A 24,881-nucleotide genomic window follows, 5' to 3' on the forward strand; every position below is an offset into this window, starting at 1 on the left:
TGGAAGCAGTTGTCAATCCCGCCAGGGAAATCCATCGAGCGACTTGTTAAAGTGCAGGGATCCAATAAGTACCAGTACTTGGGGAGTGGGATGTCCCCTCCATCATTCATCCATCTCCTGCAGGACATTGTCAGCTGGGGATCCCCAATTAGAGGATATCGTCAAGGGAGATGGTGGGAGGGTCATTCCATGGCAGGGGTCAGTGCCCGTATCTGGTTGGTGTAGAAGTTCATTTCTTTGGTGTCATCCAGGGCCAGACGCCAGAAGAACCTTCACGAGCATGGCTCACGGGGTGGGTTTTCTGTCTGAGATACTAACTACTGAGCTCGAGGATAATGGACTAGAGCTGAGTTGAAGTTGCATTGCTGACTGTCTTTCTTCCCTCACATGATGATTTCCATCTTGACCTCTGTTCTATTTTACAGTTTTACACGCTCTTATTCATGTGACTAGACTCTGTGACACCTGTGGTTGCCGCCAGCGTGGGATGTCCCTTGTTCCGAGACCCTTCTGCAGTGGTCTCTCACACTAGAGGCTCCAAGGAAGAAAATCGGGATACTTCGGTAGCTTCCTAGTGGTAAGAAGTTTCTTGATACATGTCCAAGGATGGATGTGTAGTACCTTGAGTACACCAAGAACGATCTGGCCTACTGACACTTGTCTTAGAAGTTTTACTAGGAATTCAGGACTTTTACATTACCTACCTACCTACCTACCTACTAACCCAGGGATCACATCAACGCAACTTCATCTTTTCCTTCGTTGAGGGGGAACACACGGTACCCGCGGACAATTCTAAGTGGTGGATATCCGCCTGGTCTATGCGTAAGGTTGGGAGTGTTTAGTTTAACTGCTCGGGTTAGCTTCAGAGACCAGACTCTCTCCTCCGTAATAGGCCCTGTAAAACTCATCGCTGGGCTATGGCTCGCCTACCAGAATTGGAATTTGGCCGTGCTGCATGGGGGCCATATCAGGTCCATCCTTCCCCGAGTTTCTGGACATGTTTGAGCTTCTGTTTGGGCGACCGATGTGTTCATGGCTCTGTCTTCTTACAGACCAGTGGACAAAGGATGTACCTTTGTACCTTAGTACCTTACCTAGGTAGAATGCATCTCACACGAGGTGGCTATGAATTTTTGCAATGCCTAGAGCCAACTTCTTTAGGGACTTGCCTGTATGGTCGGTAGCTTCAGGCATTACTGATCATCACTTTTGAGAACGAATATAGCTATATATTTCCTCGCATTGTTATTCTCTCCGGGACTGTACGGCTCTAATTCGTGTTTCATTGGACCTTTGCTTCTCCGACTCTTCTTCAATATCATTCCCCGAATGCAAAGAAGCTTGTTGAGCCTCTCCATCGAACTTCATCCACTCATATTCATATTCCACATTCAACATTAGTCCTGATGATTCCCTCCCAATCTGACTACCCTCCCTCCTCCGACGACCAGGGTCACCCTTCACCCCCGGCAACATCTTCCGTAGGATAGCAAGGGGAGGCAAGAAAACTTAGGACCTCTATCCTAATTAACAAAAAGACTTGAGTAAACTCTAGTATAATTTAGTACCTATAGATTTAGGGGAGCTTAGATTAGTTATTTTTGACACCTTGGTTCAACGTCAGAGGTTTTCTTGCCTCCTGAGGGATAGGTACGGAGAAATCTGCAGAAAGCTTTATCATCTGTGCCTTGCATTACATTGCAGAAGGATTAGCACCCGAGGCTAGGTTCAAACGTGATTCCTTTCGCAGTTTTTGGCTCATAATCGTCCAGTCCCTACAGTCATGTTGAACCCTCATCCCAAAGAAACACGGCCACCAGCTAAGCGGCTGAGAAAATCTCTCAAACTCAAAGAGCCGCTTGATCATCACTAACCAGGATGCCAACAAGACCCTGAAAACGCCATTATCCTTCGCTTGGCTCTAGGGCCCACTGGACGAAAAGTTAATGACAACCAAGACGGTTACTACAGGCGACTGCCTCCGGAGATTTCTCACTTTCCTGGGACGTTCTGGCTCGTCCAACAACTGGGTAACTGGTGCAACTCTGTAGGAGATACTACCAGGCTACCAGCAGTCTCAGGCGCTTCATATGTAGGAAAAGGCCAGAAAAGAAATTATCGTTATGTTTTTCATACCGTTGTTAGACTAACTGCAAGGCATGAGAACTTATGGGTGTTGCTCAGCCATTTCATCAACTGTTTCAAACACAACACATAGTCTACATCTTCCGTTCATCGATTCATGATGAGCAAAACTCCTCGGATCTAGATCTATTCATCTACGAACCTCGTAGACCCTTGATTCCACTTGTCATAATGTCATGATACTAGACAAAGATCTTTATTCCCTTGCCCACCGCGAGGCAACTTACCAGAAACACTCACCGAGCTCCTCGCTTAACATGCCCCCACGTGAACCCGGGGGTGAGGCTCAACAATACATGGAGACACGTCTCAAGACGTACCGCTTCAAGCTGCAGAAAACTATACAATTGCGCACTTCGTAGATGAGTCCCTATACGCAATGGCAATTGGGATTTCGTTCGAGAGGTAGCTGTATGAGTGCCTAGGAATGATTCGTGACCAACTTTCGTGTCATGAGCTTCTTTCCAAGGGGCAGCACTTCCAGAATAAGCGCGAGCTACGTTTCGAATCTTCCATCAAGCCATGTTCTGAATCGAGTTACATCATTCAGGATACACTAATAAGCTTCAATTGCTTGATGAAGCACGTGGTCATAATAACAAAGACAAGGCTCGGCCCGCCGCTTGCGAAAACTCTGATGCTGGTAATGGTGAGTAGAGATGACTATGGATTCCCCATCAGTCGGGTTCTGGACATGACAAAGGTGTTGATGACAGCCAATCTCCAAGGCGGGGAGGTGTTCGGTGACCGCGAGAATGAAATGGAGAATTATATTATATCACACAACAGCGCCCTTACTCTAGCTAGCCACACCAGAGTTCGCCGTCGAAGAAGATTCAACAACTTAACTGGATGTCCAGTTCATACTTCAGCCAAGTCGTGTTTGAAACATCACACAGGTCACATGTATGAAGGTACAGAATGTAGAAGATTGTGCAAATATTTTGATTTCGAGGAATTTCGGCTTGACAGCCCCGGCTTCCTCCAGCTTCCCTTCACATCCAGATATGACTCAAGAGATAACAAAACTGACTACCGCCGCTCAACCTCGGCCAGCAGTCACGTCCCCTTCACCTCATCATCAAACCTCAACTCAACCCAGCATCTCTTTTGGCCCCATCCAATATCTCCATCATCTTGATCATCCCCTCCAGGTCCCCTTTTCTTGCTACACTAGCCAATTACATACGTCAGGAGATGGTGGTATCATTAGAAACAACAACAACAACGATCGAAACAAAAAGGACGGGAAATAACGACCAATCCCGGGTCCACGTCTAGAATGTACAGGATGAAAGCGGCGCCAAGAAAAAGACACAAATGAATACGAGCAAGATTAAGCCGGCGGATACACACGCCGATGCCGGTTCATGCGATACTTTATCAAAAAGAAGAAAAGAAAATAGCTTCTCTCGGAAGGACACTAGGTCTGAGAGGAGTAGTGAGTGTGATTGAGTGCGTGTGCCGATATGTGCATGCACCGAGATGTAGATAGTGAATGAGAGTGATAGAGCATTATGTATGCTCAAAGCCATGGGTTTAACCTGAAATGACTATGCGCTTGTAAGGGGTACGTGTGCCAAGCACGATGGGGGTATCTTAGTAGCTCACAATGTGCATGCAGAACTCAAAGACGTCATCAGTTCATAAAAAACTGCGGCTGCTCTACTGACGAGAGCGGTCACCGAGGTTCAACCAGCTCATATCTGATGACTGTGAGGCCATTGCGAGCTGAGGCTGCGTGCTTACTCCAGATGGGGGTGTCTGAGGTGGTGGGACCCGTGGAGACAAAGGTGCACCGAAGTAAAAGCTTGGGTTATAAATGCTGCTAGTCGCTCGGTCTGTGCCCCAAGGTTTGTCTTTATGATCAGGGTCCCATGTCTCGTTCACGCTCTCGGGAATGCCGCTGGAGTAGCCAGAGGATGCCTTTGAGATAGGGCGCTCGATTTTGCCAGCGACACCGTCTCTGAAAGGAATGTTCTTATTATACTCAGCGACGACAGGGCTTCCGGAATTGACTCGGTTCATCTCAGGGCGAAATTCGAAGTTCAGAGGGGGCACAGTTGCTGAATCTTGCGTAACACGAGGGTTTCGATGCGGGATCGCATCTGAGTAGTGCGAGTCGCTATCAGAGCCGACAGTGTTTCTCTTAGAAGAGCCGAATCCTAAGATCTGAAGAGCACTACCGCCTGACCAGTATCGGTTCCAGCCTGAGCTCCTTCGCAAACCGTCCTGTGTCTCGAGGGGTCCATTCCGAGGTCGAGGCTCGGCAACAGTTGGATCAAAAGCCACTCCGCGGGTGTCTTGTCCTTGTAATACAGGGTGTTGCATTTCCTGCAGGACTGGTTTACCAATGGTAGATTTAAGTTGCTTGTGTTCAGTGCTGACGGAACTACGGTTGGTGCCGTTGCTCAGATTGCGAGAAATACCGGGCTTGTTCTTGCCAGCACGGCCCATCAGAATCGCCATAGATGAGAATGATTCTTGTGACATGTTGGAGTGGTGGCCGCGGAAGGGTGACACAGGGCCGCCACCAAGCCCCATGGGATCCTTCTCATCAGAGGGGAAATCGTGTCTCGGCTGCGTGTTCTCAGGCGATGGTTGACGGGTCTTCTTACGGCGGCGCAAGAGCAATAGAATGACGATGAGCACAGCAATGAAGCCCAAGATCGTGCCTAGTGTGATACCCAATATGGCATTGGAACTAAGGCCAGATTTGTCATCACTACTGGCACCGCCAACCGGCGCGATGTCACTGTTGGTAGCAGAGCTAGAATCAGAGATGGTCACCGATGAGAATGAATCGTCGGTGGCTGTTGCTGAGGTAGTCGACGTCACTAATGTCGATGACAAATCGCTGCTGACAGACTTGGTTTTTGTGGATGATTCAGTCGATGATGTCTTGGTAGTGCTGGTTCTGGTCTTGGTTCCAGTGGTAGATTCCGCCGAGAGAATTTTCTGTGACTCGTCACCTACAATTCCAGAGGCATCAAGCCAGGAGTTCTCCTTCATGTCAAAGAAGGCGAGAGGCTCATCTTTGTTGCCACCAACAAACACAACTCTGCCATTTGAGTCCTGTGCCATCGAGTAATCGGAGCGTGCTGTCGTAGGGGCTAGTGTCGAGTTATACTCAGGCCAGTCATTCAGGGACAGGTCACGCTTCACGTTTTGATCCGCAGCATTTTGGCCAGGTGCATTGTTGTTACCCCAAACAACATAACGGTGAACTTTGTTGGGACTGACTGAGAGATCGAAAACGTAAAGACTCTTGGAGCCATCGTCGCCCTGAACAAGCATGGCTTTGCTGGAAGCCGCGACAGGCGTGGACAGCGTGATGCCCGTTGTTCTCCAACTTGTTGCGGCGTTGAAGAGTAAAACTTGCGTGTTCCAGTCACTGCCACCAAGCAGGCAGACTTCGGCATCGGACCAGGCCAGAAGAATGGGATTGACAGACGCGGCAGATCCCGCTGCGCTCTGGAGGATATATGGTCCTGAGGCAGCGAAGTATCGTGAGGTATCCGAAGGTGTTTCTCTACCGTCCTGACTACCGCCAGAGACGACTATCTGGTCGGTATTCTTGATATAGGCAGCACCGTGGTGTTGTAAATTTCGGAAGGCTGTGTCATCAATAGGCAGCGTCTCCCACTTCTTGTCGGCGAAAACGTATTTTTGCAGACCATTGTAGTCAGCTTGACCACCACTACCTCCGATGATGAATAGCGCTGCATCAGTTCCCACACAGGCTCCTCCGGTAACTTGTTCTCCCATCTTCAACTTCTTCCATTCTGCACCCTCCTCAAGCGGTAGCGACAAGAAAGCAGTTGGCGTAAAAACATAAAGGGTGTTGTCGTGGACAACAGAGCAACCATTGTCCAGCGAGGACGGCGGCTCAGGTAAACTCATCGCGGCAAAGGTTCCCAGTCAATCACAATCTTGAGAACAAATTAATATGATTTCGATGGCATGACGGGTTCGAAAGTTCGTCAGTTGGTGTTCGCGTCGCAAATCGAATCGAAGGCCGAGTCAGAAGCCAGCAGTGGTCAAGACTGTCGGAAAGGAAGTTCAATTCTTGGAAGGCCAAGAGAATACACACGTCGCTGAAAGACAAGTCGTCACGGGTAAGGAATGAATCAAGTTATTCGCAAGCAGACAGAGTTGAAGCTAACGGATGTGGCGACGATCTGATGAACCCGATGCCTGGGGAGAGCTGGCCGGATGCAGCAAGAAAGTGTTGGTGTCGAAAGGAGTGGAAAGGTGGCTGAGTTCTCAACACCACAGGTGCGAGAGTGACAAAGACGCCGACGTAGAGGAAATCGCTGTGATCTACTTCAAAAATCGAAGTGGCAGTCGTATTCGAAGGCGAAAGATGAGGTGTTCGGTTCGGGAGGGTAGATGTCTGTCGTACGCTTGGTCGATATCGCTCTCAAGCCAAACGACGGGAATGCAAGTCAAGCGTGCAATTTGGCGCTATAGGTAAAAGGAGGGAGTCCGACGATTGGCAGTAAACCTCGACGTTATCGTACCAGACGGTGTTGCGAGGCCTGGAATGGGTGTGGCAGAGACAAGCGCGGGAAAAAGAGCAGACAAAACCAAAGCAAAGCAGATGATCCAGGAGAAAAGAGAGAGAAGAGAGCAAATACAGCGCTGGGGGGACGAGACGTATGACACGAGCTCGTAGTGGAGAGTCGTGACTGGGGTGACCTTGTCCAAGGCGAAGTCTTAGAGACAGGCAAAAATGTCATGGACATGAGTTGACAGACACAAATGAGCAGGGGTCTGACGCTCGTGGTCCTGCAAGCAACCACTGAGTACGCCGCACCGTACCACACGAGCCATGAGCAATCTTGCTAGGACTTAACGTGGTATTATGACGATAGCTCGGCGCACTTCTAGGGCGTGCTGTCCGTCTATGATTCGGCAATTGCTGATCCCAAGTTGTGATTTGTTGCGATTCTCTTGTTATCGTGAGCTTGGGCAGTGGCGGAGTTGAGACCAGAAGTGAGACGCCAGTGCCAACAGAGTTCAGCAGCCAGCGACGATCCATACAAAATCCAGTAACTGCAGGTACAGTGGGTCCCTCGCTCCCTCCACAAGAGGCTGGTCCTCCCGCCCAGGGGTTAAGGTCTCTTATTGGTTGGTGCTACTCTTACCAAACGCTTCCTGACGCCCAGTGGCAGGGGCTCCTCACAGCCAATGCAACATATCATTGGTGGCATGGAATGCCCATTTCAGAGACGTCGGGGCATTGTGAAATGTTACAGGGCAGCAATAACACCTCCACTCGAATCAGGGGTACTAACGAGGTCTGTTCTAAAAGAGGCGCGCGGCCCGTGCATCCACCCTGGGCTTGAAGAGATTAAAATAGGGGCAACCACTAGAAGCTCACAAGTTCGTCACTTTTGTCAGTCAAGCGACGACGTTATAGGTTCGGGATGTTATATAAACGTTAAGTACTCCGTACTGAGTCATCAATATCAATGCCATTATGGAAGAAACGTCGTTGGCATGGTATTTCAGGTATCACATCTTCATATAAGAACCTGCAGGCTTTCATAAGACATGCATGGCAGTAATGCAATGGATATCTCACACACTTTTGGTAGGGTAGGCAATTATCTGCGTAAGTACAATGTTAGACCACACTCTTGAGAATTCGCGCCCGTAGCAAACCCGGCGAGCCGAACATTATAGGTCACCAGCAGAGATGAGCAAATACGAGAATTGAACTTCGTGTTGAATGGTGCTTGGGCTGTGTACACGTTTGTGTTTCGCTTCGTTCCTTTCTCACACAATACCACACTTGTTGGGCTACGTGGACCTGGGTATCTGATGTTGAGAGTCAGAGATTATCAGTGATAATGATGTCCATGGCCAGCCTGACCTGGGTCTCTCTAACTCGGACAACCCCTCCCATTAATTGGCCATGTCTGCTTCGACACTTCGATCTAGTATCCCGCCAATTGTTGCAGTAAGTGCTCGCTGGGCCTCGGGGAGCAAGAAAACTTGAGACATTAGAAGAGGATGTCAAAATAAACTCAGTAAAGAGTCCCCTAAGCTTGGGCTAAATTCCCTGAACATTTTTGTCGTTTAGGGTCAAGGTCCTAAGCTTTCTTGCCTCCCCTAACTGGGGTCCTAGGCTAAACCCACAAGTCTCGATATGAAACGCGCCATTGCGCACCCAACCTGAGGACCCTGGTCCCCTATCGATGCTAATAAGAGCTTGGATTCTTTTCACCTGCCCTTCTCGAATTGCTCGCATGAACCTGCATAGGTATTTCCTCTCGTGTACGATTTTCAGCAAGAATGGTCTTGACAAAAGCCGCGTGTGAACATGTTGATTGAATTGGAACACCCAAATCGGCGAGTACCTCATGAATTACTTGTTAATGCTCATTGTCCTTTCAGATGACGATTTCTTCTAATATGCATATACCCTGGCGATACTCCGTATTATGATCTTGGTTCATCTTCAAGGGATGGACCTGTATGTCATTGGATTGAGCCAATTGTCTAGGTATCTTGGACATTGAAAACATACACACGTCTTGTGCTCGCTAACACCGGTCAACTTCTACTAACCTCCTCGCTACCTACCTAGGTATTGATTGTTTACCTAGTCATGAAATAAACCAATGGAGCAAATGGCAGGCCTACTTTCTCGGATATTCGCAAGATCGTGTGATGCAACGCCAAGTACCTCGGTTAGGAAGGTGAATAACGTTCCATCGATGCACTCTCTTTCCATAAGTTTAGTGGCCAGCAATAACTTCCTATTCGAATATGTGCATACTATATCACGAAATGAATCGTCGCCTGTAACTACTAGATATTTTGTAGCAGTGAACGTGTTTAGTATTCCGGTGGGGCGAAATTCATCAAGGGCATTCAGAAGATCATCGCAACGAACCCGTTAAATCTGAAGGTATAGCCACGGATTATACTAATGAACGAATCGTAGGCTGGGAGACCACTCACCGGTGGCGGTTCCTCTTTGCATTGAGTAGGTTAGCAAGAGACGATTAATTCAGATATCATATGATTGAATAATAGTCACCTGAAACCAATACTCATGTAACTATTGGCAGACAGATGGATCGATGTTACCCTATACTGCCTATGGGAAAACAAAAACAAAACTCAGGTAGTTGTCAGTTTATTACCAATGTAGAAAGTGTATCGTCTGTGTTCTATTTGGATTATGGAGCAAGCCTAACCAATCGAAACAAATGAAGAATGATGGCCATCCAATGGGATTTAGGTATATACAGTGCACATTACAATTGTTAGTTGCTTGGCCAGGTCTGTACGTTCATTTCCTCGCGATACTCCCTCCATAGGTATAAACGCGAGTATGAGCGACCCTGTCAGGTACCAGAACACGATTGCAGCCGAAACCTGACCTATAACACAATTCCGAACGGGTTATAACCCATTCCCGATATAGTAGAGGGCTTAGACCAAGGAGAACATATAGATACAGCGTCTTCATTCTGTAACGGTATTTCATTATAATTTATGCAAACTGCCTGCCTTTCCTCACCAAACCGAAGTCTTCCTGGATCCGAATCTCAAATAGTATCGCCTATAACCACTTATGATGCAAATATCCGCATGGACCAATAAACTCCAACAGTGCTGCAAACCATCGCTGTTAATCTAATTTCTACCCACTCCTTTTGATATAATTGTCCATTCTTCCCCCGACCTTGTGAGAACCCTAAACACACTGCATGTTTCCGTATCGTCCTGTCGTAGTTGGGTCCACAGCCTCGATGCTTGGCCAGCCATCCTATGAGCCAATCATCGTAGCAAAAGCCTCAGCTGGAAGTTGTGACTGGAATTGTTAGTCCTCCGTACCCGCTTTCATGATAAATGAGACCCATACCTTCTTCTCGTTAAATATTACCAAAGCCTGGTCGAATTCCCAATTCACTTGGGTAAGACACATCTCGGAGTATTGGGGTGTCATGCCCGTTTGCTTGCATAACTCGGTGATCATTGCTTGGTGTTGATCGGCTGGTGCCGTAGTAGGAATTGAGGCAGGCGCTGCGAACACGTTGGGGAGTTGACTGTATGTTCGAAGCGACAGCATGTCGCTAACGACTCGGATGACCCCCTGCCCTGGCTTTGCGGGTCCAAGGATGAACGTACGGGAGAAGCTTCGCTTTCCCGTAGCATTGGTATTGGGGTCATGCTCCTCGAACTCACCGTGCACTGCAATTATCAAGCCATCGACGCCTCCGGAGCTCTGGCCGCTGGGGTCGACAAGTCCCTGTAAAGGATGGCAATCCATGATGTACTTGTTGATTTCCACTTTGATGTCGGGGTGTCGAGTAAGGGGAAGGGTCTTCCAAGCATCCTGAATGCTAGCAGTGCCACGGAAGAGTCGTTGGATGCGAGGGTTCGGCATGGTGATTTTTGTCAAATTCCGCGATAGTTTGATATACGAAGCCCAAGACATAGGTGCAGCAGCGTTGGGATCCGGAGCAGCTCGTGTGTCAACCGATATAGAAAATCGACTGTCTTCGTCGTATAACCTCGACGCAAGGCCAGGTCGGTCGCTGTCATATGCCGCAAAAAATTCCAAGAGGAAGTTTTCGCCAATACCACCGACATCCCTGAAATCAGGACCGTTCTGGGGAATTGGCTTAGGCCTAAGGGCAGCCTCCTGCTCAGCAATCTGCTCCAGGGTGCGTAGTTGGGTACCGTTGATGTTCTGCAACCTGGGAAACCATTCCAGAAGGGTTGATGGGTAGCTCGGATCTGTGGTTTCAATGGGATTCCCTGTCATGAATAGGGTTTCGAGGTACTTGAACTTGCCCTTCCATGGTTGGAGTGCTTGCATTGAAGCCACCTGGTTGCCACTCATGTCGAGATTTTTCAAACGAGGAAAAGTTGTAGCAACGACTTCCACTTGACCAACATCATCGATATTATTGTTTGCCAGACTGATGCTCTCGATTGCATCTTGCTTCTCCTTATCCGTCTTGAAAAGACTCTCGCAGACAGCCATGAGTCCCCTGAATGTCTTCAGAGCACGTTCTCGACTCTCAAACATGCCCAAAGTGACGAGGTTTGCGTCTGAAGCAAGGGCATCCAAATTGAGAAGCTTGTTGGTGCCAAGATATCGAGAACTTAGAATTTCCTGAAGTTTGGTACGGAGCTCTAGAGTAGACTTGGACTCGATTGCCGTGCCCCTATCAGGGACTTCGTCCACTTCGATGACCTCCAAAGGCGCACCAGCAAACGTGAATGTGTTGAGCTTGATTAATTCGGAAGCATCCTCCCCACTCGCTCCTATGTAGACGTAGTCACCGACTGTATGGTGCTACAGTGAGTTAGCAGGCGTTGTTGAATAGCATCAGCTGAGGTGCGGGGGTGTATAATTATATAGCAGGATGCATGGTAGATCGATAAATAGTTCTCCGAATCTCGCATAGCCGAGTCGAATATTCCGCACCTGAAGCCCTGTCAATGACGATACATACCTTTTTGATGGCGACTTTTCGCTTCGATCCAGTTCGGAATGAACCAGCTTTTCTCTCCATAAAGCCAAGGAGGTCGTTGACACCTCCTCCAGCATTGCTGGCTGCTTTGCTTTCTTTCAAACCACCAACTCGTAGAACCGTCAGGCCTGTCATGTCTTGAGATCGAGTCTTGGGACCCTTGCCAGAGGAAGCACTTGAAATGCGAGAGGCAAGGGATGCAGCGGTGCCGTTGCTCAAATGCTTCAGCACATTTTGAGCATTTTTGGAGGGGCCGCCACGTGTTGAAGTTCGAGTACTGGACCGAGTAGGTTTGATATCAGCAGTGGTAGCCTTCTTAGCACGTCGACCGGCACTGTCCATATCCAAATCGCCATCGCCATCAACACGACCAGCCTTGCGCTTCTGAATTCCACCTCTGGAGGTGGTAGCTGGTTTGCGCGCATTCCGCGTCTCGCGCCCGCTGGTATTCTGACGACCTCGAGGCGCCATAGTAGTAGGTGATGGTTCGAGATAGTGATAGTAGTGGTTTTTTCCCTTCACTTCTTTTTGGTAGTCTTGCCTGTACTTCTGGTTTTTTCTCCTTCCCTTTTTTGTATGTAGTTTTTCTTTATAGCGTGGTATCAGAAGCGCAGGTGATTGCACTTGCGAATTTGTGGGAGCCGTGTGGTGATCTCACAACCTCAAATGCTAAACGTGATCGAGTTCGTGGTTGAGGAAGGTGACCAGAGCTAGTCAGAGATGCAGCAGATGATAATCCAAGCCTCGAGCCGTCAAACGCGATTCCTTCAGATGGCGATCGCAGCCTGAAGATGGTCTACACCAATGCAGGGACAAGCGTGTGTAGGTCGGTCGAGATTCGTGCGACTGTGTAGTGTAGTGAGTTGAAATGAATAAGACGCGACGATTCGGCGGCGTTATCTCTGTCGACGTGAGAGCGAGAGCCGAAGATTGATGACAAAGATTTGCGCAAGCTCCGCGACGTTTGTGGTGCGGAGATGAAGCAATACGTGAGGAAGAAGGTAAAATGTTGTCGAAGACAAAGAAGTTCTCTTCGCGAAGCAAGCTGTGACGTTTTACGAAGGCCCCACTAACCCTGGCGAGCATAAAAGCCACTCGACCAGGCAGCCTCACTACCTGATTTGGCCAAATTAGCGGTTAACTTACCAGAAAGCCAAACGGTGTAAATTCGGAACCTAAATGGAAACCAAGGATCGATTACCTTACAAAGGTACCTAGTATCTACTTTGCTTCACATGTAAAGAGCGAAAAGTAAGTGCTTCCAAAGGAAGTACGAGAAAGACTTTGCGTACCTAAGGTACACCTACCTTACCTTAGGGTTTTCCAAACACTGCGCATTGATGGCCTGATGATGTATTTCTCAGCTAGCCAACCTACCAGGTACCTACTAACCTTATACCTACCTTACTAAACTTAGGTACCTAAGTTCAATGTTGGACCTGAGTAAGACATTGTCAAAGCTGGAAAGATCCTACCTAAGCTATACCTACCTTACTTCGTACCTGCCTCAGATATGTCTCGGATCACGTGATATCGCGTTTTAACCCAGCGCGACCCGGACATGGGCAACGCGCCCTTGCCTTCCTTAGCTAAATCAATCATCTGCATGTGCCTGGTTTTTGTCAGGGAACCACTATCACAAGGGGAAAAACAACATCATCGTCCAGAATGTTTTAATTATTGATTCAAATCACTGCATACTGAGAAGCCGCGCGTCACTACACTTATTCGCCACCATGGACAGTGATGAGTTCGACGATGACATCGCTGATGAGGATTTCATTACCGCTCTTGATCAAGTCTCGTCTTCTATGAACGGACAAGGCAACAGAAAAGCTTTACATGCAGTAGTATCGCAACCCTCAAACAGGCCAAACTCTGCAGCTGTGGCAGCTTTGGAGTTGGAAGATCTCCCCTCAGATGCATTCTCATCCCCAGAGCCACAGTCGAGATCGAATGTGTCTGTAGCAGCCCCAGCTGGTCCAGCCCCTCGAACAGGGTTCAATCGAACAAGTTCCGGAAACTGGCGTCAGACGACCCTTTTTGGCGGCTCGCTATCAAGCGATGGCCCGCGCCCTTCCCAGCCAGCAGCGACAAGAGTGTTCCGCGCCGATCTTCCTCGAGAAGAACCAACACACCATGAAGTCGACACTGAGGCTATGCAGACATGGGTTTATCCCACCAACTTAGGCGCTATTCGAAATTACCAATTCAGTATCGTCAAAAACAGTTTGTTTAACAACACCCTAGTAGCATTGCCAACTGGTCTTGGGAAAACTTTTATTGCTGCAACCGTCATGCTCAACTTCTATCGATGGACCAAGAAAGCCAAGCTAGTATTCGTCGCTCCAACAAAGCCCCTTGTGGCACAACAAGTCGATGCTTGCTACAATATTGCGGGTATCCCCCGGTCTGAAACAACACTGTTGACAGGTGATATCCCTCCAGCTCTCCGTGTTGATGAGTGGGAGTCACGTCGAGTCTTTTTCATGACTCCCCAGACGCTACTAAATGATATATCACACGGATATGCCGATCCGAAATCTATAGCTCTGTTGGTCATCGATGAGGCTCATCGCGCGGTTGGAGAGTATGCATATGCCAAGGTCACAAAACTCATCCGACGATTCTCCAAGAGCTTCCGAGTACTAGCATTGACTGCCACACCTGGCTCAAAAATCGAGACAGTACAAGAAGTCATTGACAACCTGGGCATATCTCATTGCGAAATACGCACAGAAGACTCAATAGACATTCGTCAGTATGTTCATCAGAGGAATATCGAACAGGTTGTCCTTGATCCGTCCGACGAAATGGTCCTAGTTAGCGAACTTTTCACCAAGGCCCTGAAACCGATGACGGATAAACTGAGCTCGCAAAATATCTGGTTTGGACGAAGCCCGATGGCTATCACAGCATACGGATTGATGCAATCCCAAAGAGAATGGTTCGCTTCTCGAGGGAGGCATGCGAACCAGGGCGTGCAACACATGATGCGAGCTGTCTTCAGCGTTCTTACCAGCATCGCACACTCGATAAAATTGCTAAACTTCCACGGTATTAAGCCATTCTATGACAATCTTGTCGACTTGCGTAGCGAACAGGAAGGCAGAGGAGAAAAGGGTTCCAAGTACAAGCGCCAACTGATTCAGGATTCTAATTTTCAGGAGATGATGGATAAAATTTCCAAATGGCTTCGTACGGAAGGGTTTGTGGGACATCCCAAACTCACAGCCTTGGCCGACACTGTGTTGAATCACTTCATGGACCAGAGTGATAATTCGGCGACTCGTGTAATCGTGTTCAGTGAATACCGAGATTCTGCTGAAGATATTGTGCGCATGCTGAATAAACATCAACCTCTTATCAAAGCTAGTGTCTTCGTTGGACAGGCTGACGGCAAGAGAGGAGAAGGCATGAAGCAAGCACAGCAAATTGAGGCAATCAATAGGTTCAAGAAGGGTGATTTTAACGTGCTCGTTGCTACCTCAATCGGAGAAGAAGGACTGGACATCGGACAGGTCGATCTAATCGTATGCTATGATTCTTCGGCATCCCCAATTCGAATGCTGCAACGAATGGGAAGAACTGGCCGAAAACGAGCGGGTAACATCGTGCTGCTACTTATGCGTGGCAAGGAAGAGGATCAATTTGCCAAATCCAAGGACAACTACGAAAAGATGCAAACATTGATTTGCGAGGGAAGCCGGTTCAATTTTCGATTTGATCTCTCGACACGAATCGTTCCGAGAGGCGTTGTACCCGAAGTGGACAAACGACACGTTGACATTCCCGTCGAAAACACACAGGACCAGTCATTGCCGGAGCCGAAGAAGCGTCGAGCACCAGCAGGAAAGAAGAAGCCACCGAAAAAGTTTCATATGCCTGACGGAGTTGAGACGGGATTTCAGAGTGTGGCGAGCATGTTAAAAATTGGTGGGAGAGCAAAACAACAACAGAACAAACGCAACCCGGAGCTGGGTGACCTCGCCACAGTGCCTGAACTCAGCAAAGTATTACTCGATGAAGAAGAGCTTAAGGAGCTCAACAGGGCATACCGCAACTTGCCGTTCAATCATAGCATAATTGAGGAGACAGATATGCCTGATATGACAGCGCACCCAGAACTGCAGAGGCAGCTCAGACCAGTATTTAAGCTAAAGCATGGGACACGCACCAAACGCTTTGTCAAAATGTGGCACAAGATGGCACATGATCCAGAAAGCTTGGTTTTGCCGTGTCGATACCAAGATAGGAGCAACTACCTGGAGATACCAGTACACGCATTTGCTGGATCTGAATCAGAAACCGAACCAACAGACGAAACACCAACAACGAAAGCGAAAGGAATTGGAGCAACAGCGTCAGTCAAGAAGAAACAAAATAGAAAGCCACCTTCAAAGGTACAACCTCGTGCGAAACGAAGGAGATTGTCATCCGATTTAGCACTGCAAACATTTGCTGTTGGCTCCATGGTGGATGAGGGCCTTTCTGAAGAGAATGATGAAGAGGACGATGACGATGAAGAGGACGAGGTCATACCTAGAGGTCGTGGGCGACCAAAACGAGGCAGCAAGCCTAGATCGAAAATGAAACGAAAGCCTCGGCAGAAGAATGGCGGGCTTAACAGCGACGAGGTCGGTGATGATTGTGAACGCGACAGCGATATGATTGAGACTGATGGATCCGACAATGGCGAAGATCTTCTGGACTTCATCGTTTCTGATAATCACCCGATGTCGAGTGGGAGGGAGCCCGTTTCTCTACGAACAAGTTTCTCATCCGCTTCATCAACATCCACTCCTGAGTGTGCCCATGATAAAACAACAAAACCTTTTTATGTGCCGACCCAATTCCCAGGCACGCAGGAAAGTGATGATATTCCAGACCTCGGAGAAGTTCTGAAGATGACCGGGAAGCAACGAGGCCAGGAGTTTTCCGATAACGATGTTATTGTAAGACGCACAGCACGTGGACGGCGAGTTGTTGTGGATGAGAGCGACAGTGATTGATTCGTACGATGGCCTGCAGAAAGTTTTTCGGTAATTGGCAACGAGAGAAGTCACTAGAAGAAACACGTCAAGATGTAATGACAAATGGTACATAAGCTATATAGACTATCTTAAAGAACAATTGATGAATGGGCGAATCGCAGTAAGGGTGTCATTGTTTCATATCTTTATCCTGACCGTGTCAATACCTTACGAATCGCTCACTGGTGTAGATCCTGCTAGTGTTGGTCAGCCGTGTGACTATATATGATGATCGAACATAACAAGGTGACAACATCTCGAAACTTCAGAAACCCAGTTTATAAGCACCACCGCCCCCGACGCATTTGCCAGGCTCACCGACCGCCCGCTCGCTCATGATTGTCTCCGCGTGCAAACACACGCGAGAGCGGCGCACAGCAGAGACGAAGAGAAGAGCATCTTGTCAGGAGCTTAGCTAGCAAATACATATGCCGAGGGCAGTCTCAGACGGCTCTTCCTATGAGAAATGGAGGGTTTGAAAAAAGGAGCTCATCATGCGAGATTATACAGGAAACAAGTGTGGTGTAACTTACAGGTGTAAATGTGGCTGTTGTGCGTTTTGTTAAGAGTAGAAGAAAGGAAGAAATTGCAGAATCACGACCTTGAGTTTTCTGCGCCTACAGTGGAGAAACAATCCTTTAAGCGATGTGGTCCACTTTAGACGCGGAGGCGCCAACTTCAAACGCGTGCTTTCTAGCCACAATGGCACCCCTAGACTGGAGAAAAGAAACTCCGAAGAGGCTTTGTGAAGATCTGACCTTTTCAGGGATAACCAATTACTTATAATAATATGAGGCTTGCAGTGGTTTGTAAAAAGGCCGCGGGGTGTCAAAATACGTCAGACGCGGGAAGCCGCATTCACCATACAAAATCAGATCTTCACGTCAGACGTTTTCTGACCACCCCTAGCCTTATTATATTACCCCTCCTGACCCCACTCACGCAAACAGCTTGCAGCTGGAGCGGCTGCTGGCCACCCCGGGGAAAGGATAATCCAGCAGGGGCCTCCTGGGTTTCGTGGTAGACTACTTGAGTACCTATCGTGACCCATTAATCACATCATTACTTGCTACTAATCTATCCCCCACCCAGGGATATCTTGCTTATCCATTAACATCGCCGAGAGAATAACAATACCCATTGATAAAGAAGCAAGCCATTAGCCATGACTGCGACAGGAACGAGCGTTTCGCTCCTCAAGTTTGTGGGCACCGTCTCGCTGGGCTTACTGACGGTACGTTCGGATTCTACCATTGACCCTAGCAGCCTGTGTATCAAGTGATGTCACAGAATTCTATCACATCTACGCTCGCAAAGAACTGAACATAGCATATACCTTTCTTTGTCTATGGCCTGGCGTAATCATGTTATGTTGTCATGCCTCGTCGCATGCTGCTTCGCATACTGCTTCACATACCATCGAGTTCTTACCAATCTTTGCTAATATTTGTCTTCTAGGGTGTCTCTTATTCCATCACCTCTCTCGCCCTTCCTGTCCTACTCCGACTTCCCTCTTCTAACTCCGCCTCCCACGGTCTCACCTCTCTAAACGCTGCTCTCAAGACACCCATCCTCGCCCTCACTTCTCTCGCCTCTGCGCCCTTCCTCATCAGCTTTGCTCTCGCTCCCCGCTCCTCTCGCCACCCTTACCTTCTCTATACAGGTCTCCTCGCCACCCTCTCATTCGTCGCTCCCCTTCTAATCCCCGCGCCTGCTCCCCGACATGTCGCATCATCGGCGCCTCGGCAATCCCCAAGAGCTAAAATGGAGGCTAGCTACGAGGTTTTAGGCGACGCTCACAGTGAGCCTGCCAGTGAGGAAGATATTGATGATATCAACGGCGAGGGGGTGAGAGTGGAGGTGGAGGGCCTTGTCCACAGCTACATTGCACGAACAGCCTTCTCTGCTCTGGGTTTCACCATGGCAGTTATTGGAATCTGGGGTGATGGTGCACCTCAGGCAGTTGTCTATGTCTCATAGGAGAGTTTGACACACTTTTGCGATTTGCTTTACAAGTTGAGAGAGATAAGTTAAACACAATGGCGTTCCCATTTTCTTTTACGAATGATATTTCATGATTAGTTAGGACCATCTCATATCAACAATTCATTTTCGTCTCAAAATGTGAAAACGGAAAAAGAAACATGACAGCCGCATAATAAGTAAATAAACCCCAAAGTCCCCAAGTGCAAGCTCGTTAAGAATCGATTGAAGACTCGATGCATATTTGAGAAGAAAATCAAATCCTTTGCCTTGATGGCCACAACATAGACACCACTCAATACAGTGATTCATAAATATCGGAACTTTCATCGGAACTGGAAGAACGACCGTAATCAGAGCCCGACGAACTGTTTTTTGAGCCATGGCGTCGCTTCGTCTCCCAGGCTTGAGACAGACGAGACTTCATCTCCTGGACAGCAAAATCAATCGTTGTGCCGGACTCCTTTTCATCGGGATCGACTTCTTCGTCGTCAACCCGAGCTTGAACGCTGAAATACCTTGACGCTGAGTACTTCTCACCCAATCTCTTAGCAACATCATTGGCTTCATTCAAGCTTACCAACCGGCGTTTCCCGGGATGTTGCTTCATTGTGGTGCGGCAGAGATCCCATAAAACGAGGTCGATGCTTCGGGATTCGAGCCTTTTGCTTGAACGATTCTTCTCAACACCCATGGAAGCCAAAATCAGAGGAACTTCCTGTGGCTTGTAGGTGTCACTGAGCCCCAGACTTTCGAGCGATCTCCTCTGCTCTGTTGAATGAGCGTCCATGGCGGCCTCCTGGATAAACTCCTCCGAGTTCTTTCGCAAGGTATCGTGGACGCGATTTCGGTCTTTGATGCTGGGCTTGTCAGGCATGGTAAACTTCTGGCTAGTGAGTTTGTCATGCGCGAGCTCAGCAGGAGTCCGACCGACGGCGTTCTCCCGGTAGACAAGGCTGGGCTTAAATTCTACCAAGACGCGAACAGCGGCAATCATGCCAGTCATAATCGCCGTGTGAAGGCACGTGTCCCCTGCACCGTTGAGCATCTCGAGTTCCTCGCCCTTGGAATACTCGAGAAGGAGCTTGAGCATCAGGACCAATTCCTTCTCTTGGCCAATGTATGGCTTAGCATACCCTGAGCCGTTATATCTGCGGTAATTGTTGCGATTGTCGGCACCAAGTGTCATTCCTGAAACTTGGGAAATCCAAGCGTGTACGGGGGTGGTGCCGTTCTCGTTGAGGTTCTTTCGCTGGAGGAAAAGATGGCTGCGAAGGCCTGAGTCCAAGAGGTCCAGAAGCTCACGAAGCTGATATGCCTTGGGGCTGCGTTCGATTGCTGCATGGAGGATGTTTTCACCCCTTTGGTTCCGAGCCGACTGATCCGCATTGGCTGCTAGCAAGATTTTGACTGCGTCGATTCTTCCAAGGCGGCAAGCTACCATCAGCGGTGTATCACCTTCAGAGTTCTTCTTCTCGATGAAGTCTGGGCAAGTTTCAACAAGATAATCAAGCAGCTCGTTAGCATTGTCTCCAGGATACGCCAAAACCGCGCAATGAATCACGAGATCATCTGTCAACAGAGTCAGTACTGTTTGTAAAGATTTTGGTTGAAGTGCTTACTATCAGCTCCAAGCCACTTGGAGATTGCGCGGTCGAATCCGCCAGGACTCTCCTTCAAATGCTTGAATCTTGAGTCCTCCTTGGAGGCCTTGGACTTGGCAAACTCGCCATACAACCTATGCGGGGCATCTCCAAGGAAGAGTTCGACGCTCTCCACACTACCACCCAGAGCAGCATGGAGAAGAGGCGGCGTCCTCAGTCCGCTGCTTTTGATAACCATACCACGTCCAGCATTTGCCCAATCCTTTCTGTGAAATGAATTAGTGGTGAGTAAATAAGACGATGGACGTTACTTCGTACCTTTTCCTGCCGTAGACGGTCAGCCCCTGGTAATATCGCGGCTTTCGCTTCAGCTCGACACCACTCTTCTTGACGAGATGATCGAGTGGTATGCCTGCCCCAGTCCGTTTGATCACTAGGGCGAGCAATTGAGTCTTCCCGTGCTCAACTGCCCACTTGAAATCCGACTGGGGGAAGGTAAAGCTGCAGGTCGAGCCTTCGTCCTCTTGATCGGCGTCATCGCCTTCAAACTTCTGACCTGAATAGTGTTGTGCCAAGTCCAAAAGGAGCTTGAGGCCAGTAGTATCGTTGGTGTCGAACGTGTGGACGAATAAGCTTCTCTTCTGATATCGGTACACAACCTTCTCCTTCTCCATCAACCAGCTTGGAACCGATTCACATATGATTTGGAGGGGTTTGGTATGAGACTCCACCTCCATAGAAACATGCCCAATATCGTCGATGGTGAACTTGTCCTGCACCTTCTCAGACACTATTCGTGGTTCGTTCTCGCTGGAGTTATCAGAGCCATCGGAATCAGACTCATACTCCTCATCTTCGTTGCCAGCCTCCATTCTGAAGCGGACCTTATCCTTTTTGGGTGGAGACCATTGTGCCTTTACAATTTCAAGCAAAGCCCTTGCTAGGTCATGGTGTCCTCGAAGGAAGGCTACCGAGAAAGGAGTGTTGCCCATGTTATCTGAGACAGCGATCTTGAGCGGTGGTTGATCCTTTTCGGCACCCCAGGCTTGAAGGGAGAGCTCCTTGACCTTCTCAATGTCTCCCGCCCACGCAGCCTCCATTCTGTTCCAATTAGATAAGACAATGAAAAGCGATCTGGATGTACTTACAGCTCAATGTAGCCATCTCTTCTCTTTTCCGTCATATCACGGTCATTGTTGAATGAGAAGTGAAACTCGAAAGGCTTGATGGCCTTTTTCTCGTCCTTGATTCGGCTACTTGTGCTTGAGGCATTGTTCCTCAGATTCGTCTTGATGTCAGGATGCAACTCATCAAAGGTTTTCCCACCTCGGCTTATGAGTTCTTCTTCAAGGGCTTTGAAGCCTGCTGACAGCTCCTTGATTGCTTCCAGCTTTTCCGGAACTCCTTTAGGCTCTGGATTCTTCTTGATATCCTCCTCATATCGCTTGAGACGAGACGCGAATGACCTCTTTTCACTCCCAACTTGCTCTGAAACAACCCAATGAGAGTAACTTCCAGGAGTGAAGTGGCTCAGGAATTCATCCATCCCTGGGGTCTCCCTTGGTTTCACAGGTCCGTTCGTTTCAACGGTGAATCCACGAAGACTCTTCAGCGACTTCTGGATCAGGTCTAAAGCTGATTGACCCTTGTTCCAGTTTCTCTGATACTCATTGAAGATTAGCCGATGTGTCTCTGTATTCAGTGAATTTGGGTCGGCGCCGCCTTCAAGAAGCTTGATTGCAACGTCTGTGCGACCAGATCGGATGGCGGTGATTAATGGCTGTTCCACAGTCTCCTTATACATCTTCTGGTTGGTCTCCAGATTGCCCAGGCGCCCAGACATGTCGGAGACCTTGGCGGACTTCAACCAATTATCGAAGTCGATGTGAGCTGCAGCACCAGCAGTCAGCAGCTTCAACACCAAAGCGACATCACCACTCTGAACCGCAGTGTTGATCGGAGCAATAGTCTCTGCGTTCCAATAACTTCCATCGCAGACCATGTGATTGATAGCTGCCTTGATGCCCGTCTTATCGTTATCCAGGAGCGTATCGATGAGTTCCACCTCTCCAGATTCAACATATCTGTGGAAAGCAGTGCATCCTTTTGAATCAGCTTGGGCAGATGTTGCACCGAGTCGCATGAGGAGATTTGCCATCGATTTGGCCTTGTCATTAGGCAGTGTCAAGGCCAGAACTAGTGTCAGAATCACACGACTGTCGCCATGTTCCGCGAGAGACTTGACGGGCAGAATCGAATCGGTCCCGTACTGCGTAGTATTTGTCAGTAAAAACTCCTTGACATCTAGGTTAGGGAGTCAGATTTGATTTCACTTACATCACAAAGAACCCTGACAGCATCCTCGTTGCCTTCTGCGATGGCAAGATGAAGAGGAGAACACTGGAGATCCCATGCTAAGGCGTCAACATTGAAGAAATCCGGCTCGTCTGATGACTCTTCGGGAACAAGATCCTCAGCATTCTCTGCTTCAACTTGCTTTATCTTGACGAAAGACCCAGTAGTCATAGATGCGGCATCGGCATCTGTTGTCTCGTCATCAATAATCTCGCCATCTGATTCTCCATCGGGATCTGATGCAGCACCCTCGTTACGAACCCCGTCATTATTGTCAGAACTGGGCTTCTTTGCTGCTCGGCGCTTCTTGTCCTGTCGTTCCTCTTCAGCCTCTTCGTTTTCGATTGACTTCTCCATCAAAATTTTGATAATCTCCACATCACCTCGTGAGGCAGCGAGGTGTAGGGCATTCTTGCCATCCGCCAGTCGTGCAGTCAGCCGTGCACCACGCTCAACAAGACACTTAATGACCTCTGGCGTCGATGTCATCACGGCGAGGTGGAGAGGGGTTCTGCCAGTGTAGTCTCTCTTGTTAGGGTCGGCATCTTCCTGGCTTAGCCAGTTTGATACGTCGTCAACGTCACCATCGACGATCGACTGGCAAAGCCTGGTAACGTTTCCCACATACGCCATATCAGTCCAGTCTTGCTCAGTCAGAGGGTTGAAAGAACCAATTTGCTGTCGACCAGGGTCATCGATCAAGAAGGAGACTTTGCCTTTGATATAAATCTCAGCCTCCTTCTCTGCAACCTCCTTTTCCTGGTCCGTAACAGCCTCTGGGCAGCAGCCGCAGCAGTCTTCAATCACGTCTTCTACACGCCCAAAGAATGCAGGGTGGCGATGCAGGTAAACCTCTCGATCATCGGGCTGGTTCCATTCTGCATTGAGAAGAAGATCGCGCGTATAACAGAGTTTCTCGATCCGCTTGGCATTGAAGTGCTGCCCATAAGGCACAGTGAAGGTATGATAGTTACTGACGTCCTCCTCAGACAACCAATCAGCAATTTCATCCTCATGATAGTCCTTGATGTTGCCGTGGAGGACCTGGTGGGATCTATAAACCCTGGGCCGGCCTCGCTCCTCACGTCTCTTGTCGAGATAAGTATCTCGAGCTGTGGTGGTTGGAAGTCGTTCAAGAACAAGGAGACGAGCCAAGCCTAGAGTTCTTCTGAAACTTCTTTCGAAGATGGTTGGATCGATCTGGTTTCGATCGAGTTCAGGCCAGTAGACCTCAAAGTTTCTGTGTGAATACTTTGACAGTCGATTCTCGTAAGAAGGGCTTCGACGAGTAAGATCAATGTGGTTGATTTGCGTGATGAAGCTTCCGAGAGCCCGGGGAGTCACATATACCTGAGTCCCGTTAGACCAAGCCAAAAACTCCGGACCCCCTTGCTAAGACAATGTGTTCTCATGACGTATGCTGACTTACCTGAGTTCCATCATATGCTCCACCTGCAGCGTCAATGTCAAAGCCAGTGAGGATTTCACTAACAGATTTGTAGACGCGGAGAACAATCTGGAATACAATCAGTGATCATTATGGTAGACGTGAGGCAGTGTGGGTTTCTGTACCTGAATGTGACGAACAGGATATTGACTAGCAATTGTAATTGCATATTTTGTTCTCACGACTGTTACCTCATTCAAAAGAGCATCTTTGATTGCCTGTTCAATCTGTTTGATCTTGTCGATGGCCTGATCGTGATTGAGCCCATACAGAAAGAGATCAACATCGGAAGCAGGGCAGAACTTCTCGTGGTAATACTCTCGAAGTTTTCTTTTGGTTGTGTTGAACTCTTTAGGGACAGGCAGAAGACAGTTGACGACTGAAGAACCAGCAGCCACAACGTTTGACCAGTCTAAGTCAGCCAGTGATGATTCTGAGAATATGTTGAAGTTCTTCTGGAACTCTTCGAGGTTCGCAACCGTCGCAGGGGAGTCATGAGCACGACGCTTATCATCTGGAAGAGCCATTATGTACTTTGACTTTTCCTCGTCAGACTCGGCGTCCAGATTACGTGCGCGAGTGGTGATGAACTTGGTATTCTCAGTAAAGAGGGGAACCACATTGAGATAGGGGTCACCGAGGATTGGGTTCTGGCGATCTTGTGCATATATAGATCGCAAGTTCGCTTCATACTCGCGATATGGCTCCATGATTTCGGTGATGTTTATGTCTTTGTGGTCAAAGATGTACTTCGCCAGCTCCGAATGAGGAGCAGGGAGCTTTGGGAGACCGGCCATTTTTGTTG

At 48.6% G+C, this 24,881-nt stretch overlaps 5 protein-coding genes across 5 annotated transcripts; 2 read left to right on the forward strand and 3 right to left on the reverse strand.

The window, feature by feature from the left end:
* Positions 1 to 3,551: 3,551 nt before the first annotated feature.
* On the reverse strand, positions 3,552 to 6,183 carry FOBCDRAFT_4368 (uncharacterized protein). Its single transcript, XM_031182012.3, has one exon. It carries the CDS (start codon positions 6,049 to 6,051, stop codon positions 3,814 to 3,816), a length of 2,238 nt encoding a protein of 745 aa, XP_031042780.2. The 5' UTR covers positions 6,052 to 6,183; the 3' UTR covers positions 3,552 to 3,813.
* Positions 6,184 to 9,457: 3,274 nt separating this feature from the next.
* Positions 9,458 to 13,106, reverse strand: FOBCDRAFT_173618 (uncharacterized protein; the record flags this gene model as incomplete). Its single annotated transcript, XM_059608485.1, has 7 exons — positions 9,458 to 9,638; positions 9,876 to 9,937; positions 10,034 to 11,476; positions 11,637 to 12,178; positions 12,729 to 12,829; positions 12,967 to 13,018; positions 13,076 to 13,106. 7 exons carry the CDS (start codon positions 13,104 to 13,106, stop codon positions 9,458 to 9,460), a joined length of 2,412 nt encoding a protein of 803 aa, XP_059463847.1.
* Positions 13,107 to 13,390: 284 nt separating this feature from the next.
* Positions 13,391 to 16,666, forward strand: FOBCDRAFT_283734 (uncharacterized protein; the record flags this gene model as incomplete). The annotated part of the gene is made up of 1 exon (XM_031182015.2): positions 13,391 to 16,666. The coding sequence occupies one exon, from the start codon at positions 13,391 to 13,393 to the stop codon at positions 16,664 to 16,666; it is 3,276 nt and encodes a 1,091-aa protein (XP_031042783.2).
* Positions 16,667 to 17,742: 1,076 nt separating this feature from the next.
* FOBCDRAFT_4387 (uncharacterized protein) lies at positions 17,743 to 18,790 on the forward strand. The gene is made up of 2 exons (XM_031182016.3): positions 17,743 to 17,921; positions 18,146 to 18,790. The coding sequence occupies exons 1-2, from the start codon at positions 17,853 to 17,855 to the stop codon at positions 18,665 to 18,667; spliced, it is 591 nt and encodes a 196-aa protein (XP_031042784.1). The 5' UTR covers positions 17,743 to 17,852; the 3' UTR covers positions 18,668 to 18,790.
* Positions 18,791 to 18,965: 175 nt separating this feature from the next.
* On the reverse strand, positions 18,966 to 24,873 carry FOBCDRAFT_283738 (uncharacterized protein; the record flags this gene model as incomplete). The annotated part of the gene is made up of 7 exons (XM_059611640.1): positions 18,966 to 20,242; positions 20,293 to 20,540; positions 20,593 to 21,375; positions 21,423 to 22,543; positions 22,612 to 24,021; positions 24,059 to 24,145; positions 24,268 to 24,873. The coding sequence occupies 7 exons, from the start codon at positions 24,871 to 24,873 to the stop codon at positions 18,966 to 18,968; spliced, it is 5,532 nt and encodes a 1,843-aa protein (XP_059463848.1).
* Between the last annotated feature and the right edge of the window lie 8 nt (positions 24,874 to 24,881).

Source organism: Fusarium oxysporum, chromosome I (assembly GCF_013085055.1).
Source record: "Fusarium oxysporum Fo47 chromosome I, complete sequence".
Lineage (NCBI taxonomy): Eukaryota > Fungi > Ascomycota > Sordariomycetes > Hypocreales > Nectriaceae > Fusarium > Fusarium oxysporum.

Coding starts and splice junctions, on each gene's coding strand:
- FOBCDRAFT_4368 (XM_031182012.3), bottom strand. CDS start 6,051: ATGAGTTTACCTGAGCCGCCGTCCTCGCTGGACAATGGTTGCTCTGTT.
- FOBCDRAFT_4387 (XM_031182016.3), top strand. CDS start 17,853: ATGACTGCGACAGGAACGAGCGTTTCGCTCCTCAAGTTTGTGGGCACC. Junction 17,922..18,145: donor TCTCGCTGGGCTTACTGACG/GTACGTTCGGAT, acceptor TTTGTCTTCTAG/GGTGTCTCTTATTCCATCAC.